At 49.2% G+C, this 13,958-nt stretch overlaps 7 protein-coding genes across 11 annotated transcripts; 3 read left to right on the top strand and 4 right to left on the bottom strand.

The window, feature by feature from the left end:
- Nucleotides 1-152: 152 nt before the first annotated feature.
- Nucleotides 153-1,352, top strand: Rrp4. 2 transcript variants are annotated; one of them, NM_137963.2, is made up of 2 exons: nt 153-678; nt 742-1,352. In NM_137963.2, exons 1-2 carry the CDS (start codon nt 232-234, stop codon nt 1,189-1,191), a joined length of 897 nt encoding a protein of 298 aa, NP_611807.1. In that variant the 5' UTR covers nt 153-231; the 3' UTR covers nt 1,192-1,352. The 2 variants fall into 2 exon arrangements, with proteins under 2 accessions (NP_611807.1, NP_001286771.1); NM_001299842.1 differs by having other exon boundaries at nt 742-1,264.
- A 305-nt stretch (nt 1,353-1,657) lies between these two features.
- On the top strand, nt 1,658-7,403 carry pita. Of its 2 annotated transcripts, NM_137962.3 has the most exons (3): nt 1,658-2,115; nt 5,334-6,422; nt 6,479-7,403. In NM_137962.3, the coding sequence occupies exons 1-3, from the start codon at nt 1,954-1,956 to the stop codon at nt 7,277-7,279; spliced, it is 2,052 nt and encodes a 683-aa protein (NP_611806.3). In that variant the 5' UTR covers nt 1,658-1,953; the 3' UTR covers nt 7,280-7,403. The 2 variants fall into 2 exon arrangements, with proteins under 2 accessions (NP_611806.3, NP_726339.2); NM_166607.2 differs by lacking the exon at nt 1,658-2,115 and having other exon boundaries at nt 4,819-6,422.
- Nucleotides 2,823-5,057, bottom strand: Dcp-1 (Death caspase-1). The gene is made up of 3 exons (NM_057626.4): nt 4,496-5,057; nt 3,507-4,069; nt 2,823-3,446 (listed from the first exon to the last, which is right to left on the bottom strand). Exons 1-3 carry the CDS (start codon nt 4,645-4,647, stop codon nt 3,190-3,192), a joined length of 972 nt encoding a protein of 323 aa, NP_476974.1. The 5' UTR covers nt 4,648-5,057; the 3' UTR covers nt 2,823-3,189.
- levy lies at nt 7,388-8,131 on the bottom strand. Of its 2 annotated transcripts, none has more exons than NM_137961.3 (2): nt 7,984-8,131; nt 7,388-7,832 (listed from the first exon to the last, which is right to left on the bottom strand). In NM_137961.3, exons 1-2 carry the CDS (start codon nt 8,078-8,080, stop codon nt 7,600-7,602), a joined length of 330 nt encoding a protein of 109 aa, NP_611805.1. In that variant the 5' UTR covers nt 8,081-8,131; the 3' UTR covers nt 7,388-7,599. The 2 variants fall into 2 exon arrangements, with proteins under 2 accessions (NP_611805.1, NP_001286770.1); NM_001299841.1 differs by having other exon boundaries at nt 7,491-7,832.
- An 87-nt stretch (nt 8,132-8,218) lies between these two features.
- wmd (wing morphogenesis defect) lies at nt 8,219-11,547 on the top strand. Of its 2 annotated transcripts, NM_001103966.2 has the most exons (4): nt 8,219-8,386; nt 8,495-8,880; nt 10,379-11,044; nt 11,107-11,547. In NM_001103966.2, exons 2-4 carry the CDS (start codon nt 8,760-8,762, stop codon nt 11,304-11,306), a joined length of 987 nt encoding a protein of 328 aa, NP_001097436.1. In that variant the 5' UTR covers nt 8,219-8,386; nt 8,495-8,759; the 3' UTR covers nt 11,307-11,547. The 2 variants fall into 2 exon arrangements, with proteins under 2 accessions (NP_001097436.1, NP_611804.1); NM_137960.3 differs by having other exon boundaries at nt 8,382-8,880.
- AIMP3 (aaRS-interacting multifunctional protein 3) lies at nt 11,469-12,346 on the bottom strand. Its single transcript, NM_145193.2, has 3 exons — nt 12,191-12,346; nt 11,817-12,122; nt 11,469-11,745 (listed from the first exon to the last, which is right to left on the bottom strand). Exons 1-3 carry the CDS (start codon nt 12,269-12,271, stop codon nt 11,593-11,595), a joined length of 540 nt encoding a protein of 179 aa, NP_660194.1. The 5' UTR covers nt 12,272-12,346; the 3' UTR covers nt 11,469-11,592.
- A 138-nt stretch (nt 12,347-12,484) lies between these two features.
- Gr59f (Gustatory receptor 59f) lies at nt 12,485-13,860 on the bottom strand (the record flags this gene model as incomplete). Its single annotated transcript, NM_176252.1, has 4 exons — nt 12,485-12,589; nt 12,641-12,793; nt 12,845-13,754; nt 13,808-13,860. 4 exons carry the CDS (start codon nt 13,858-13,860, stop codon nt 12,485-12,487), a joined length of 1,221 nt encoding a protein of 406 aa, NP_788432.1.
- Nucleotides 13,861-13,958: the final 98 nt, after the last annotated feature.

Below are 13,958 nucleotides of genomic sequence, written 5' to 3'. Positions count from 1 at the left end.
GCAAGTCTTCGTTACATTTACTTTCGAATTTCAACAAAATTGGTTTTTAAAATTGCAATTCGCCGCAACCGATAGGCACTGTAGTTGCGGCGAAGAAATGGAACTTGAACCGGAACCAGCAACGAACCCCGAACCCGAACCGGTTCCGCGTGGCGCGTGTTTTGCCAGCTGTTGCTCTTTTTGCCTCGCTCAAAATTAAATTTTTGTTTACCTCGCTTTGGCCAAACTGAGATGTCCACCAACGCGGCGATAGATCTGGCCCTGGACCGGGTGGACTGGCGCGACCTGGCCGCGCAGACGGAGGAACAGCCGAGGGTGTATACGCCGGGGGAAGTGCTGATGCCGGAGGCGGGATTCATGCGCGGCCACGGAACCTTCGTCGAGGACGAGAACATCAAGTCCTCGGTGGCCGGGGTGATCCAGAAGGTCAACAAGCTGATCTCGGTGCGCCCGCTTAAGAGTCGCTATGTGGGCGAGATCGGGGACGTGGTGGTGGCCCGCGTCAGCGAGGTGCAACAGAAGCGCTGGCGAGTGGACACCAATTCCCGGCTCGACTCCATCCTACTGCTCTCCTCGGTGAATCTGCCAGGCGGAGAACTACGACGGAGATCGGCGGAGGACGAGCAGATGATGCGACGATACTTGGACGAGGGCGATCTCATCTCTGCCGAGGTCCAGGTGGGTACTTCCTAACTTGCTGGTACTGGAGTAACTATATAATCTTTCTTCTCTGGCCACCAGAACATCTTTGAGGAGGGCTCCCTTTCGCTGTACACGCGCAGTTTGAAGTATGGAAAACTATCGCAGGGCATCCTGGTCAAGGTGTTCCCCGCTCTCGTCAAGCGCCGCAAGATGCACTTCCACAACCTGCCCTGCGGCGCCTCCGTGATCCTGGGCAACAATGGCTACATCTGGATATCGCCGACCAAGGGCCAGGAGGAGGAAGGCGGCGAGGGAGGATTCGCTCAGAACCTGAACGAGCATGTGCCGCGCGCGGATCGGGAGGTGATCGCCCGGCTGAGGAACTCCATCCTCGCGCTGGCCAAGTGCAAGCTGATGATTTACGACACCAGCATCCAGTACGCCTACGAGGAGTCCCTGCGCTACGAGGCCCACGAGCTGCTCCAGCAGAACGCCATCTACGACATCGGCCAGCAGACGCAGGCTCGTCTGAGGGACGCGGACGAGTAGTATATATGCATATACATATATTTTATACACAAGTAGCTTAAATAGAGGTTAATGTATTTTCTACCGTCAAATGAAAAATTAACATTTCAATGGGTTCGAAATTGGTGGATTTCAAAATTGCATCAGTGGGCTAAAATCTTAAATACACTGAAAACTATCGCAAGCTTTCTGTTTAATAAAAATGTTCATTTGATATTTCCTGAATTTGTATGATAAATGTTGGTTTCCTAATAAAAAGTCAGGTTTTCTAAAATACACAAACTCTTTAAAAAAGAAAACATTTATTGCATATAAGTTAGGTTTTATTGGCGTTTAAAAAATACATACATTTTCATAGCACTTTAGTTTTAGTTAAAAGTTTCGACTTAAAATTACTTTTAGTTAAAAAGCAGCTAAAATATCGATATTTTACCAGGACGCGCACCGAGTGGCAGCACACATTAGCGATCCGGCAACGCCCTGGCGGTTTGTGCAAATGAAAAGTGATTCTGCCTGGATGATAAAGGGACTCGGCATAAATTTTTTATTTTTATGTCATCCCATATTAGTGTGACGTTGTATTTGTGACAAATACTTGATTGTGTAAAATAAAAACAAAAAGTTTCGCTAGCAAAATTCACACAGAAACATCGATATCTGCATAGTGCACATCTCTAAGCGACGCCAAGCGATTGTTTTCCTCTCATTTGTAATCTGTACGCACTTTGCAAGTGAAATTCCGCGTTTCTACCGCCGCCCGGAACGAATTACCGCCAATTGCCGATGGCCGCGAAACTGGAGGTGCGCGAGGCCATGCTGACCGAGAAGAGGGTCTGCCGCTTCTGTCTGACCGAGCAGAAGCTGGCCTCGATTTTCGAGGAGAATCCGCGGGTGAAAACAACCGCCAATCTGCCGCTGCAGATTATGGCCATCACGGCGATCGAGGTAAGCGGCTCCATCCATGGGTTCTGGCTTGCACTAACCAGCGCCACGCATAACTTGGCTAAGAAGCCGCATCGCGGGTTTCCGCATCGACTGCGAGGCGTCTTGGCTAAGTTTCCCCGCTCCAAACTGCCCCGCTTCCCTTTCCCAGCCGAATGTCCTTGAAAAGTGCGACCAGGTTACAGCCCAATTAGTTGGCTAATCATTGGGCTTTCCCTTTTTCCTCTTGTGCAAAGAAAAATGAAAATTTCTGCGATTTGGGGCAACTGTACTGCGCCACACGCACACTAGTGCGTCAACAGCTGATCGCCCTGACAGCTGTCAGTTGTTTTTGGCGCTAAATTCAAATCGAGATCATATTTAAATGCATTAATAGTTCCTTCGATACTTATATTTACGCAAAAATCATCATTTGGTTAATTTTATTAATTTCCTAAATTATAAAATTAGGAAATAAATATAAAATTTAGGAAATTAATAAAATTAGAGTGAGAAAAATCTTAATTAATCACTCTTAATAATGCTAATTTGAATTCCACTAAAGTTTCGTACAATTTCACTGATTCAGCCAACCAAGTCTTCATTGTTATCTTTTATTTCCCATATCAACGTACTCAATCTGGCCCAGACAGCTCCTGTCTTCAAACAAAGTTGCTTAGATCGAAATTACCCATCTACGTTCAATTGGGGAGATACCTTGCTATGTTTTTAATTCATTTTTATTCATATCAAATATAAATGTTTGCGTGTACATAAAAGTATGTATGTATGTATAAATCTTCATTGTATTATCTTATCTCAAATTTGTGGGTTTTCTATTGGCAAGGTCTCGCTTATGCATACGGAAGTCATCTAGTGGGTAAATGGGTAACGAATTTCGTCAATGATAAGGCCGAAATGGGCATGGGAAAGGCAGGGGAATGAATGAAAGGGAGTCGGGTGCTTCAATATCCATCGGGATAATCGCACGCGTCAGCTAAAACTAAACTTGAAGTGAATTGGAATCCAACGTGAATGATTGCGGGCGATGGTTGTACAACCTCTGTTGAAAGTTCTTCTTCGAAGGGAGATCTCTTCCTAGCCAGCCTTATTGCCGTTCGGCTTGTCGCCGAAGCGCAGTATGCGCGTCAGCATGGAGGTGAGGCACGGTATTTGCTTCTGGCGATCCATCATCGGTGTGGCGGGCACGTTCGACTCAAAGTCTAGGGCTACGCGCTGGTTAACGAATGTAAGCAGGGTGAGCAGGTCGTACTTTTTGCCATTGGCGTTCAGCTCGCGGATCAGCGATTGCATGTACCAGGAGCCATTGTTGATGTTGCGCCAGGAGAAGTAGCCTAACAGGACGAGATTGCTAGTGAAATTCACTAAAATAGTTACCTAATCATATTCCTTACCCGGAATGGTCGAGTAGGAGAAGAGAAAGTCGGCGTGTATGGGTATCTTGTAGCTCGTCGAGGACTCCCCGTCCGTCTCGGTAACGCCCTTCTCCAGAGTGATGCCTCCGTCCAAGCGATCGCCCTGGCAGGCTTGGATGAAGAACAGCTTCGGCTTGCCCGCCAGCGAGGGGCAGAAGGTGGCAGTGAAGTAGTGCCAGATGTTGTCCAGCTTGTACTGCGTATCCTTGGCGTACAGGTAGCCGTGCTCCCCGTGCGAGAGTATGGCCACCGCAAGGCAGTCGTTGTCCGTGTGGTCCAACTCGGCGGCCTTCCCCACGTGCTTCAGGATGTCCCTCAACTTGCAGTCCTTGTGCACGGACACCGCGAATCCCAGGTTTTCAAAGGCCTTTTTCAGCTCTTGGGCATCGACATTTGTTCCGGTGCGGCTCTTCAGCGAGGGTATGTCGAAGAATTCGTGGTTGAAGATCAGCGCAACTCCGCGGTGCTTGTGACTCATGTTGTATTCGCTTGCATATCGTTCCACGGGCATTCGAGCCACAAACTTGTTGGCCGGCAAGGGGCTGGGGAAAAAGAAATCAGAATTATAATAGCCATTTGGGAAGCAGCATGATAAGATAAGGTAATCGGCGAAATAATCGATGATTGGGTATTTATTTATGTAATTATTTTCAAATATATTTGTGAATAAGACTAAATAGAACAATAGAATTAAAGTCAAGTGCTTTCAAACTTTGTGACTTCAGCCATTTTAACAACATTATAAAGACAGATTGACACATTGATTTTAAATGTTGGCAATAGACAGTATAAATAATATAAAAATAATAGATTGTGGAATGAAAATGGAATAAATAAAAAAAAAAGAGCTTTATATGCTGCATTTGAAACTAGGATATAGCAGTTATGCCAGTACTTGCATTGATAACAAAACACAGAAACATAAAGAGAGAGATGGGAGAGGGAGAGAGCGAGGCACATGGACTCACCTCGCTGCAGTTGCACCACCAACAACAAGAGACTCCGGCGTACAGCCCTTGGCATCGGTATTATCAGCCATTATAAAGCTGCCCCGATTTTCCGATCCATTTGGGCTGCGAATGCCTACTCCGTAGTTTCTGGTTACGCACTCGTCGGTCATCTTGCGCCCCTTTTCTTGCTTAAGTTCTTGTTTTGATTGTTTGCGTTTCTCCTTGTGTTTCCTCTTGCCTTTTGTTCGCTCCCTCCTGCTCCTCCCTCGCTCACGCGCTGCTCTTTCCTTCCTTTTCTCTCTCCGCAGTTGTTGCGCCCTTTTTGGTCTGATTCTTGTTTTATTCTGACACTGCTTCTGTTTTCTATTGCTCTGCGTTGGCCAAACTTTGCGCAGCGCAGCTGTTTTGCGCTTCTCAGCCAGCTTTTGTCGGCTTTCGATCGAGCGAATGTCCTTTTATGGCTCACAGTCGGACGTGTTTAATCAATCAATTAACGGAGGTTAAGCGTGCTCTGAGCGGCGAAAACAAACTGCGATTGCATGTAGTCGTGTGTATGCACTTGCCGCCAAGCGGCGATGGCCGCTCGTCGATAGCACTAATCATCGATTGGTGGCCATCGATTAATTTGTAGAGGGTGTTCTGGTCCTCGGCGCCTTTGTTTAAATTTAAACTCTAACATTATATTGTTCATTTTAAGGGAAAGAGACATTTATGGCGTTTAATTTATTATGTAGCGAAAAACATATAGGGGTGTTCCACGAATATTACCTTATTATTTGGCTTAAGCACGGACTTCCCCGAATAAATGTAGCTTCCTAGTCACTCACACATTTATCTAATCTAACATTAAAAACAGGTCTACGCCGGCGACGGAATGCCGGGGCACATCTGTCTGGAGTGCCGCCTCCTCTTCGAGCACTGCTACCGCTTCAAGCAGATGTGCAAGCGGGCGGAGACCCTCCTGCGCCAGTATCCGCTCACGGGTAACTGGCCATCGCCGCTGGAGAAGCCCCGTGCGCCCATGACGATGGTGGCTTCCAAGAAGTTGTTGGTCGTGCCAGCAAAGACAGCCGAGCCAAGCGAAACGCCCAAAAAGCTGCTGAACACAATGGCCAAATCCAGTAGTCAGGTGATCATCGAGGACGTCCAGGTGCTGGAGAGCGCCATGGTGACCCCCAGGACGGTAGCCGGTTCCTCTCCAGTGCCACGTCGTTCGCACGCCTATGAGCTGAAGGTGGATAACAACCAGGAGCTGTCCATGGACGATGTGCAGAGCATGCTGGAGGATATGGCCAGTGAGCTAGAGAAGGAGTTCCCCGATATCCCCCAGAAGGCATCACCCGTCAAGCCGAAGGTGCTGAACAAGTCCTCGATTAGGATCTTGAACAAGGGACCCGCCGCTCCGGTGGAACCGCGCCTGGCCACACCCAAAGTCAAGCGAGATGATAGTGGCAATGTGGCCATAGTGACAGAGGTTCTGGACTCGGATCTGCCATTGGACGATCAAGATGATCCGACCAAGAACGCCGAGAAGGTGGCCACCGATGTGTTCCCCTGTCCCGATTGCGAACGCTCCTTTCCGCTGCAGCAGCTGCTCGAGATCCATCGGCTGAATCACACTCGCTCGCGCAGCTTCCAGTGTCTCCTGTGCGAGAAGAGCTTCTTCTCCAAGTACGACCTGGCCAAGCACAACTTTGTGCACACCGGCGAGCGGCCATTCAAGTGCGCCATCTGCTCGAAAGCCTTCACACGGAAGGCATTGCTCCATCGCCACGAGCGCACCCACACGGACGTACCCAAGTTCATCTGCGTGTACTGCGAGAAGCCCTTCCTTTCGCGCCAGGAGATGGAGAAGCACGCCGAGCGACATCAGAAGAAGCGTCCGTTCCAATGCGGTGTCTGCACCAAGTCGTTTGCCTTCAAGCAGGGATTGGAGCGTCATGAGGTGGGTTGACAAGCATATTTGGGATTGCCCCGGCTAACGATTATGTCCACTTTCAGACAGTCCACTCCACCAATCTTCCCTTCCCCTGTCAGCATTGCGAGAGAAGCTTTTCCACCGCTTCCAAGCTGGCCCGCCACCTGGTTGCCCACGCCGGGAAGAGAGCCTATCCCTGCAAGTACTGCCACAAGTCCTACATGCTGTCGCATCATCTCTCGCGCCACCTGCGCACGCACACGCAGACTTCCGACGCCTCGTTCGTGTGCAGTGAGTGCAAGGTGTCGTACAGCAACTATAACGACCTACTGGATCATGCGCTCATTCATGCCACCGCCAGCCTGAAATGTCCCATGTGTCGCAAGCAGATCGAAGATATCGACAGTGTCGAGAGCCACATGGACCAGCACAAGCAGAGCGAGCGCCATGCCTGCGAGTTCTGTGACCACATCTTCTTGACGCAGAAATGCCTGCAGCGCCACATCGAGGACGATCATGTGGTGGAAATGGAGCCGTACCAGAACGAGTTCGAAGACGACGGCGAAGGAGAAGGCGGCGTCGATGAGAAGGAGGAACATCTTGACGATTTTGAAGACATGGACAATGTGAAGCAGGAAGAATTCGTGACGGAATACTTAGAAGACGATGCTCTCTATGAGGACCACCTAGACGATAGCGACGAATCCTTCACGCCGCCGCCTCCAAAGCAGCGTAAAACCAATCCTCCCAAGGATGCCCAGCAATCCGTGCGCCAAACTCGCAGTCGGGATGCTCAAAGAATCACTCAGAAGACAGGAAAGAACGAAGGCAAGCCTCATCACAAACTGGAACGCAACCTTAAGAATCGCCGATCCGCAAAATAATGATAGTAGTTGAATATATTGCATGCGAAAAGTGCATCCGTGCTTATGCTTAAATTTAAATTCTATTTAATTGTAACTTTTAATTTTTCCTTTAACCGAAGGCCTTTTAAATAAACTCCTCACCAGAATTCCGCTGTCGCTCATTGAAATGGTCTTTATGGGATCTCTCCTCGCTCTAATTTGATCTTTATTGAAGCGCCAACTGGAGTTTGGGTATATGTGTTTTCTGTGTATTTCCGCGTAAAGTTCAGTTTACATTAACGTCTATCACTACCAAACAACGAATACATCCCGCAGAGGGAACCGGAGACGGTGGCCACCTAGTGCTCGTAGCCGTCGGGCAGGGCGTTAACGTGGGGGTTGTGGAACAGGCTCTTCTGGCCCTCACCCCAGGGGAAGCGCTTCTCGCGGCGGCGCAGGTAGTCGTACTTGACGAACTCCTGGCGGGGCTTGTCGTGCTCCTCCTGGTGCTTCAGGTAGGCGTTCAGCATGCACAGTCCCACGGCGGGCACGGCCACGAAGAAGGACAGGCGCTTCCACACCTTGTAGCCACCTGAAGGATGAGAGATGAGATGAGCATGAAAGGATGTGTTATAAGAGCGAATCCTTCTCCACCAATCGATCTTGCCCAATGGTAAATTACATAACCTTAACCTTACAAAAGGGGATGAATTTGGCAATTGGGACGCTGGACGGTCACTTACCAGAGTGCTCGCCGGCCACGGCGGCGGTGCCGGACATATTCCGGGCGGCAGAAGCGCCGAATTGGCGGCGAATTGCGTGGTTTAGAATAGCGGACATATTTTCAGTCGATTCTTGGCCCGAATGAAAATTTGCTGTTTTGACAAGTAAATAGGGATGGGCTACATCCATAATGTCGTGACTCGTTCGCTAAATTATATCGATAGTGGTTGGCCGTGATTTCTAAATTACGTACAACAAAGCTGTTAATTGGCTTAATATAAATAAAAAACAAAATAAAACAATTCTATGCCAAATTGTAAATAAGTAATTTGACATTTTTCCTTTGTATCCTCCCCTGGCTGCCGTGACACAGCTCTAGCTAATCGAGAAGTTATCGCCTCACGCGCCCACCGCTGACGATAGGTAGGTACTGTGTGTGCGGACTATCGAGGCTGGAGTCGGCTACCAATCGTCCATCCACAACAACAACGTGTCGCGTAATTATTTTCCCCTCTTGTTTATAAAATTCAGTGCATCAGATTGTAAATACACTGCACACCCTGCAAAGCCACCGCAGCATCTCGAACCTAAGCAACGAACGGGAAAATCATTATCGTACGGGCAGTGAAGCGCAGTTAACCAGGAGCAACAACCAATCCAAGTACAAAGTAGCCACAAAACGTCAGTTATTCACTAAGTGCACAGTTCGCCAGCGGACATAACGGTCGCTACACTCGGAGAAAACCACAAGTATTAAGGACCACACAGTCCACCAATCCACTAGCAGCCCACTGCCATGGCCGCCAACAACTTGCGACAAATCCCGCTGACCTGCAGTGGCCACACGCGACCCGTGGTCCACCTGGACTTCAGCGACATCTGCGACGCCGGCTACTTTCTCATCTCGGCCTGCAAAGGTAAGGTCCGCGGGATCGGGCAGCCAGTCGCATGCGATTAGCCGTCCTTGCGCGCTATTTATACACCACTTTCCGTCGTCGCACAGTGGTTGTCATAATCATACGATGGGGTTAAAATCGGAAGTGTCAGTCACTGACGAACTGGGACACAACGCAGATTCCGTAAGAATTGGATTTAACTAGTGTTTCTATATAGACAGTGTTCATTTGCAATAGTTTAATGTCTATACAGCAAGTTTCCTGGTAAAAACAGGCAGTTACTTTTGCTTATTGGTCAAATTTGTAGTATAGTTTTGTAGGAAGGGCAAATAATGTTTTACCCAGAAGGCCATGTCGAAAAACAAGTTATGTTGTCCGTGTTCTTTGACGGATCGTTATGTTCGTGGGAAAGGTGCTGCAACAGAGCGGCATGGAATCACATGAACTACAGGCGGGCCAGCACGGTGTAGCATCATGTCTAGCCTGTGGGAAACCTTGACCCAAATGCAAAGTCACTCATCGCGAGCGAAACCTGTTTTCTGCGAGTGCGAAACCCTTTTGCCTGCCGCCACTCGCATGCTACAAAACTCGCATTCTTTGCCTTGAGGTGTCAGCCAGTCGATGCGATTGCAATTGCCATGGCAGTTGCAATTCGCAATTCGTTAGCTATTGCCTGTTTTTTACAGGCACTTTGCATTCGTGGCTTTCGCAAATGTTGCTTTTATGCGGAAAGAGCGCTCGTTCCCACTGCAAGTTCAAGTTGACTTCGTTATCGCCTTTTAACGTACTCGCTTCCCCTTGTTTAGCAACTTTTCGAAACTGCTCGTTCAGGAAGCACCTTGGAACTTCTATATTTATATGCTGTGTGTATATGCAGCTGCCGTTTGTCTGCCGCCTGGAAGATTCTGCTTGCTGGATACACTCTCCCGATCCCGATCCGCTGCAATTTATTCGGATACAGCATCTAATGTGGGCTTAATTCGTGCGGTTCTCACTGCGATGAATCATTCCAAGTTTAAGGCCACAGTAATTGTATAAATTAGAATGGGAAATTACATAGTATATATTACATTATTAAGTGCTCTTGTTAGAAAACCTTTCTCTGCAAAGTTAAACTAATAGAGTTCCTATACAAAAGTGAAGTAGCAGGCAAACATTAGTAGAAGTCCTTGAAATGGCGAGAGTTGTGGGTGATCATTTATCACACACATAGAATGCATTGATGATGTAGCTCTGAACGAACTAACAAGCCGCGTCCCTGCACTGCACTGCACTGCAATGCAGCACCCTGCATCCCGATCCCGTTGAGCGCGACAGTGCAGTGCGGTGCGGTGCGGTGATAGTGACGTGAACTTGGGAGCTCGCTTGCATGATTGCGAGCGGCAGGCGGCCAGGTCGTTGGCCTTGGCGGCAGGCATTGAGTCAAGGTGGCTTCCGTGCGCTAATTTATGCACGCACGCTCGGCGGCGGGCGAAAGCGAATGCAACTGACCGAGAATCGTGTATTGTGAATCTTGCAGATGGCAGCCCGATGCTGCGGCACGGCGACACCGGCGACTGGGTGGGCACCTTCGAGGGACACAAGGGCGCCGTGTGGAACGCCACGCTGAACCGAAATGCCACCCTGGCCGCCTCCGGAGCGGCCGACTTCACCGGCAAGGTGTGGAATGCGGTGACCGGGGCCGAGATACACAGCTTCCAGCACAAGCACATCGTGAAGAGCGTGGCCTTCGACAGGGATTCCGAGAACATAGTGACTGGCAGCAACGAGAAGCTGGTGCGGGTCTTCAACCTGGAGCAGCCCGAGGCGCAGCCGGAGGAGTACGCCGGACATACGGGGGCCATCAAGCGGGCGCTCTTCTGCCGCGGCGACAAGTGCATCATCTCGGCGGCCGAGGACAAGACGGTGCGCCTCTGGGACCGCATGACGGGCATCGAGGTGCAGCGCCTGCAGTTCAACAGCAATCCGAACAGCCTAGAGATCTCCAGCGACAACCACATACTGACCATATCGCACGGCTCCTCGATTAGCTTCTGGGAGATCGACACGCTGAAGAAGCTGAAGGAGGTGAAAGTGCCGACGAACGTGGCGTCGGCCAGTTTGCATCCGGATAAGCATGTGTTTGTTTGTGGCGGCGAGGACTTTAAGATGTACAAATTCGACTACATCACAGGAAACGAAATTGGTATGTACCTTCTCACATGCGTCGTCTTTAATTCCAAGGCACTGTGTTCTGTTCCCCCACAGAATCTTTCAAGGGACATTTCGGGCCCGTGCACAGCGTGAAGTTCAGCCCGGATGGCGAACTCTATGCCAGCGGCTCCGAGGACGGCACTCTCCGGCTGTGGCAGACCACCGTGGGCAAGACCTACGGCTTGTGGAAGTGCACGGAGCCCGCGGACCTGGGCAATTCCATCAGCTCGCCGCGCGAGGTGCAGGCAAACTGATGTTGGCGCAGCAGGAGTCGCTGTTACACAGCCCACGCTGCACCGGCGACGCAACGAAAGGGCATGTGATTCGGAGCTACGGCTGAGATCCGATTATCAGAACAAGAACAACTCGTAGTGCGGGCTACAATAACGATTCTTCATATTCCAACGCTGAACTCTCTCATTGGCATTAAATGATAATCACAACACACAAAACTACATTGTGAAATGCAATAGAAATAAATAACTTAAGTGTCGCATTCGTGACTGGATGTGAATGGATGCAAGGGTGCCCGCCCGGGGCTTAGATGTGGGTGCCTGTGGCCCAGCCGTGCAGGTAGATGGTGGTGAAGTTCAGCAGTGGCTCGCCCTGGTGCACATCCGCGCGATTCTGGAGGTGATCGAACCAGCGGGAGAGATTCAAATATACCTCCTTGTCCACCGGCGAAAGGGATTTCTGGACGGGTTCACACGGATTAGATTTCAGGGTGTTCTGTTTGGAAAAGAAGCAACTGGAACTATGCTCACCACAAGATCGTAGATGGCATAGTAGACGGCCAGGTCGGCTAGAGTGATGAAGTGGCCCACCAGGTAGGATTTGCTGGCAAACAGTTTGTTGAAGTCCGCCAGAAGCTGCTTGGACACGTACTTGTCCTTGGAGCCGGGCGCCACGTAGAGCACGGAGAACTCGATCCACTGGTACACCTGGGCTTCCACCTCCCGCGACGCCCTGCTGTTCTGGGCGGTCTCCGACTTGGACTCGCTGGCCAGGCTCTCCAGGATCGAGGCGAATCCGGCCACGCTCTTCTTTTGCCCACTCGTGCGCGTTACGACCTTCACAACAGAAAATGAGTTGGTGGGGCGGTGAGAATAGTTCAATTTTCAGGGTCAGCTGTGCGTACCTGCTCCTCGTTCAGCTGCACCTTGCCGGGATTAACGCCCAGGCAGTTTGCTATCTTCTGCACTGTTGCAACGTCACACATGGTCAGCGAAATTAAAGTTATTGTGTTTGGCGTGCGAAATTGCAAGAAACGATAATACTCCAGATTAGCAGACAGGGTTGCACCAATTGCCTGGCAGCTATCGATAAATGCTTGCTATCGATTATAGATATACAAGGCGCCAATTTTAAACGGCACATAATAAATATATTTTTATATGTTCGTAAGATTACAATGTTTTATATTCAGATACCACTACTTATATCTAGTGACATTGCCCTGAACCGACTTGGACAACGCTTCGTAGGTGACATCGTATTGCAGCAGGAAGATGAAGAAATCAGCAGAGGCCACCAACAACTAAATTGGATAGTTAAAGTTATTTGGAATAAAGCTGTTGTGCAAACTTACAGTGGTTAAGAATTTGAGGTCCAGATTTATGACTCCACACACGACATGCTGCCGCACATTCGTCCGCATTTGGATGATGAAATGGGTTATGGTATCCTGAATATCTTTTCTGGCATACGACACTCTACTCAATAAGGTCAAGCACGTGGAATGCTATGGAAATACATCTGAGGTATAGTCTGATCTTCTTTAGGGTTTTCCTACCTCATTTTGGATACTCTGGTTGAAATGCAGGATGCTGCACACCTTTCCCACGTGCATGGCCAGCCAGAGAAGCATGCATACCCACTTGGTGAAGTCGGCCATGGAAGGATTCTCAATGCCCTGATAGACGAGGAACAGGACGAGGTTGAAGTTCAGGAAACATCCCACGAAGAGCAGTAGGATGGAGTACTGAAACGTCCGGTTCACCGCCTTGGTAAAATCAATTAGATTCGCGTGATGCATTCGGATTTTCTGGACCTCTGATATTCGGGGACTGTGCAAATGAGTTAGTTCCCGCTCCAGGCCTTCAGTTAGCCTCCTTTGACGCCAAGCGATTCCTTGAAGCAGCAGGTAGTACTGGGCGAAGGATATGCTACTTATGATATTGGGCATCACGTAGCTGTTGATGCTCAGGATCGATCTATATACAACGAATTTGTGGGTCCAGATGTTGAAGAAGATCGCTAGACAGGCAAAAATTCCCACCAGAAACAGCTGGAGCCTAATAAATCTCTTGGTTCTGTTGCAGTCTATGGTATAAGCTCTATTCAGGTCGGATGTAACGATGTTCGTCATCAGCTTGGGAGCCCAGTTCCTGCACTGCCAGGTGAGGAGCATGATGGAAAATATGTGAACTACATAGATGGCGGACTCGATAGCATTTAGGTAGCGGTCCAAGGATACCCTCTGTGTGGTGACGAGCACGAATTCCCAGTAGGAGCCCAGGACGAACAATCCGTACCACAGAATCATCCAACTCAAGTGGACCAATCGATAGAATCTGTTGGGACAGCCTGGGAGAATGGTTATAGGTGCCGTGTTTGCCAGCACGGAGATGAGTAGTAACCAAAATAGAGTCCTGTAAAGTTCTTTGTATCTTTCCGCATATTGAGGATTGAAGGAAGATAGTCTGCAAGTGAGTAACTATAGATATATTCATCTCAAAAGACGATGTCTACTCACCTTTCCCTCGGGGAATTCTTAAGTTTAGCGCCTTTTGTTGCTGAGCTCCGCATGATGACTACTCAGCATTTAGGTTCCTGGAACTATTTAGGCATGTCACTTCCTGCAATCTAATCATCAATCACACCAATTAGAGGTAAACCCTTGTCGC

Source organism: Drosophila melanogaster, chromosome 2R (genome assembly GCF_000001215.4).
Source record: "Drosophila melanogaster chromosome 2R".
Taxonomy (NCBI): Eukaryota; Metazoa; Arthropoda; class Insecta; order Diptera; family Drosophilidae; genus Drosophila; species Drosophila melanogaster.
The sequence above is the reverse complement of the archived record's forward strand: the minus strand, read 5'-3'. Positions and strand labels throughout refer to the sequence as shown.

Bases quoted from the DNA above. Each gene is read 5' to 3' on its own strand.
- Rrp4 (NM_137963.2), top strand. From the start codon at position 232: ATGTCCACCAACGCGGCGATAGATCTGGCCCTGGACCGGGTGGACTGG. The intron at 679-741 runs GTGGGTACTTCC...TCTGGCCACCAG, and splicing joins TCATCTCTGCCGAGGTCCAG to AACATCTTTGAGGAGGGCTC.
- pita (NM_137962.3), top strand. From the start codon at position 1,954: ATGGCCGCGAAACTGGAGGTGCGCGAGGCCATGCTGACCGAGAAGAGG. The intron at 2,116-5,333 runs GTAAGCGGCTCC...CATTAAAAACAG, and splicing joins TGGCCATCACGGCGATCGAG to GTCTACGCCGGCGACGGAAT. The intron at 6,423-6,478 runs GTGGGTTGACAA...GTCCACTTTCAG, and splicing joins AGGGATTGGAGCGTCATGAG to ACAGTCCACTCCACCAATCT.
- Dcp-1 (NM_057626.4), bottom strand. From the start codon at position 4,647: ATGACCGACGAGTGCGTAACCAGAAACTACGGAGTAGGCATTCGCAGC. The intron at 4,070-4,495 runs GTGAGTCCATGT...CTTTTTCCCCAG, and splicing joins GGTGGTGCAACTGCAGCGAG to CCCCTTGCCGGCCAACAAGT. The intron at 3,447-3,506 runs GTAAGGAATATG...TCGTCCTGTTAG, and splicing joins CTCCTACTCGACCATTCCGG to GCTACTTCTCCTGGCGCAAC.
- levy (NM_137961.3), bottom strand. From the start codon at position 8,080: ATGTCCGCTATTCTAAACCACGCAATTCGCCGCCAATTCGGCGCTTCT. The intron at 7,833-7,983 runs GTAAGTGACCGT...CTCATCCTTCAG, and splicing joins CGTGGCCGGCGAGCACTCTG to GTGGCTACAAGGTGTGGAAG.
- wmd (NM_001103966.2), top strand. From the start codon at position 8,760: ATGGCCGCCAACAACTTGCGACAAATCCCGCTGACCTGCAGTGGCCAC. The intron at 8,881-10,378 runs GTAAGGTCCGCG...TGAATCTTGCAG, and splicing joins TCTCATCTCGGCCTGCAAAG to ATGGCAGCCCGATGCTGCGG. The intron at 11,045-11,106 runs GTATGTACCTTC...GTTCCCCCACAG, and splicing joins CATCACAGGAAACGAAATTG to AATCTTTCAAGGGACATTTC.
- AIMP3 (NM_145193.2), bottom strand. From the start codon at position 12,271: ATGTGTGACGTTGCAACAGTGCAGAAGATAGCAAACTGCCTGGGCGTT. The intron at 12,123-12,190 runs GTACGCACAGCT...TCTGTTGTGAAG, and splicing joins TGCAGCTGAACGAGGAGCAG to GTCGTAACGCGCACGAGTGG. The intron at 11,746-11,816 runs GTGAGCATAGTT...GAACCCGTCCAG, and splicing joins ATGCCATCTACGATCTTGTG to AAATCCCTTTCGCCGGTGGA.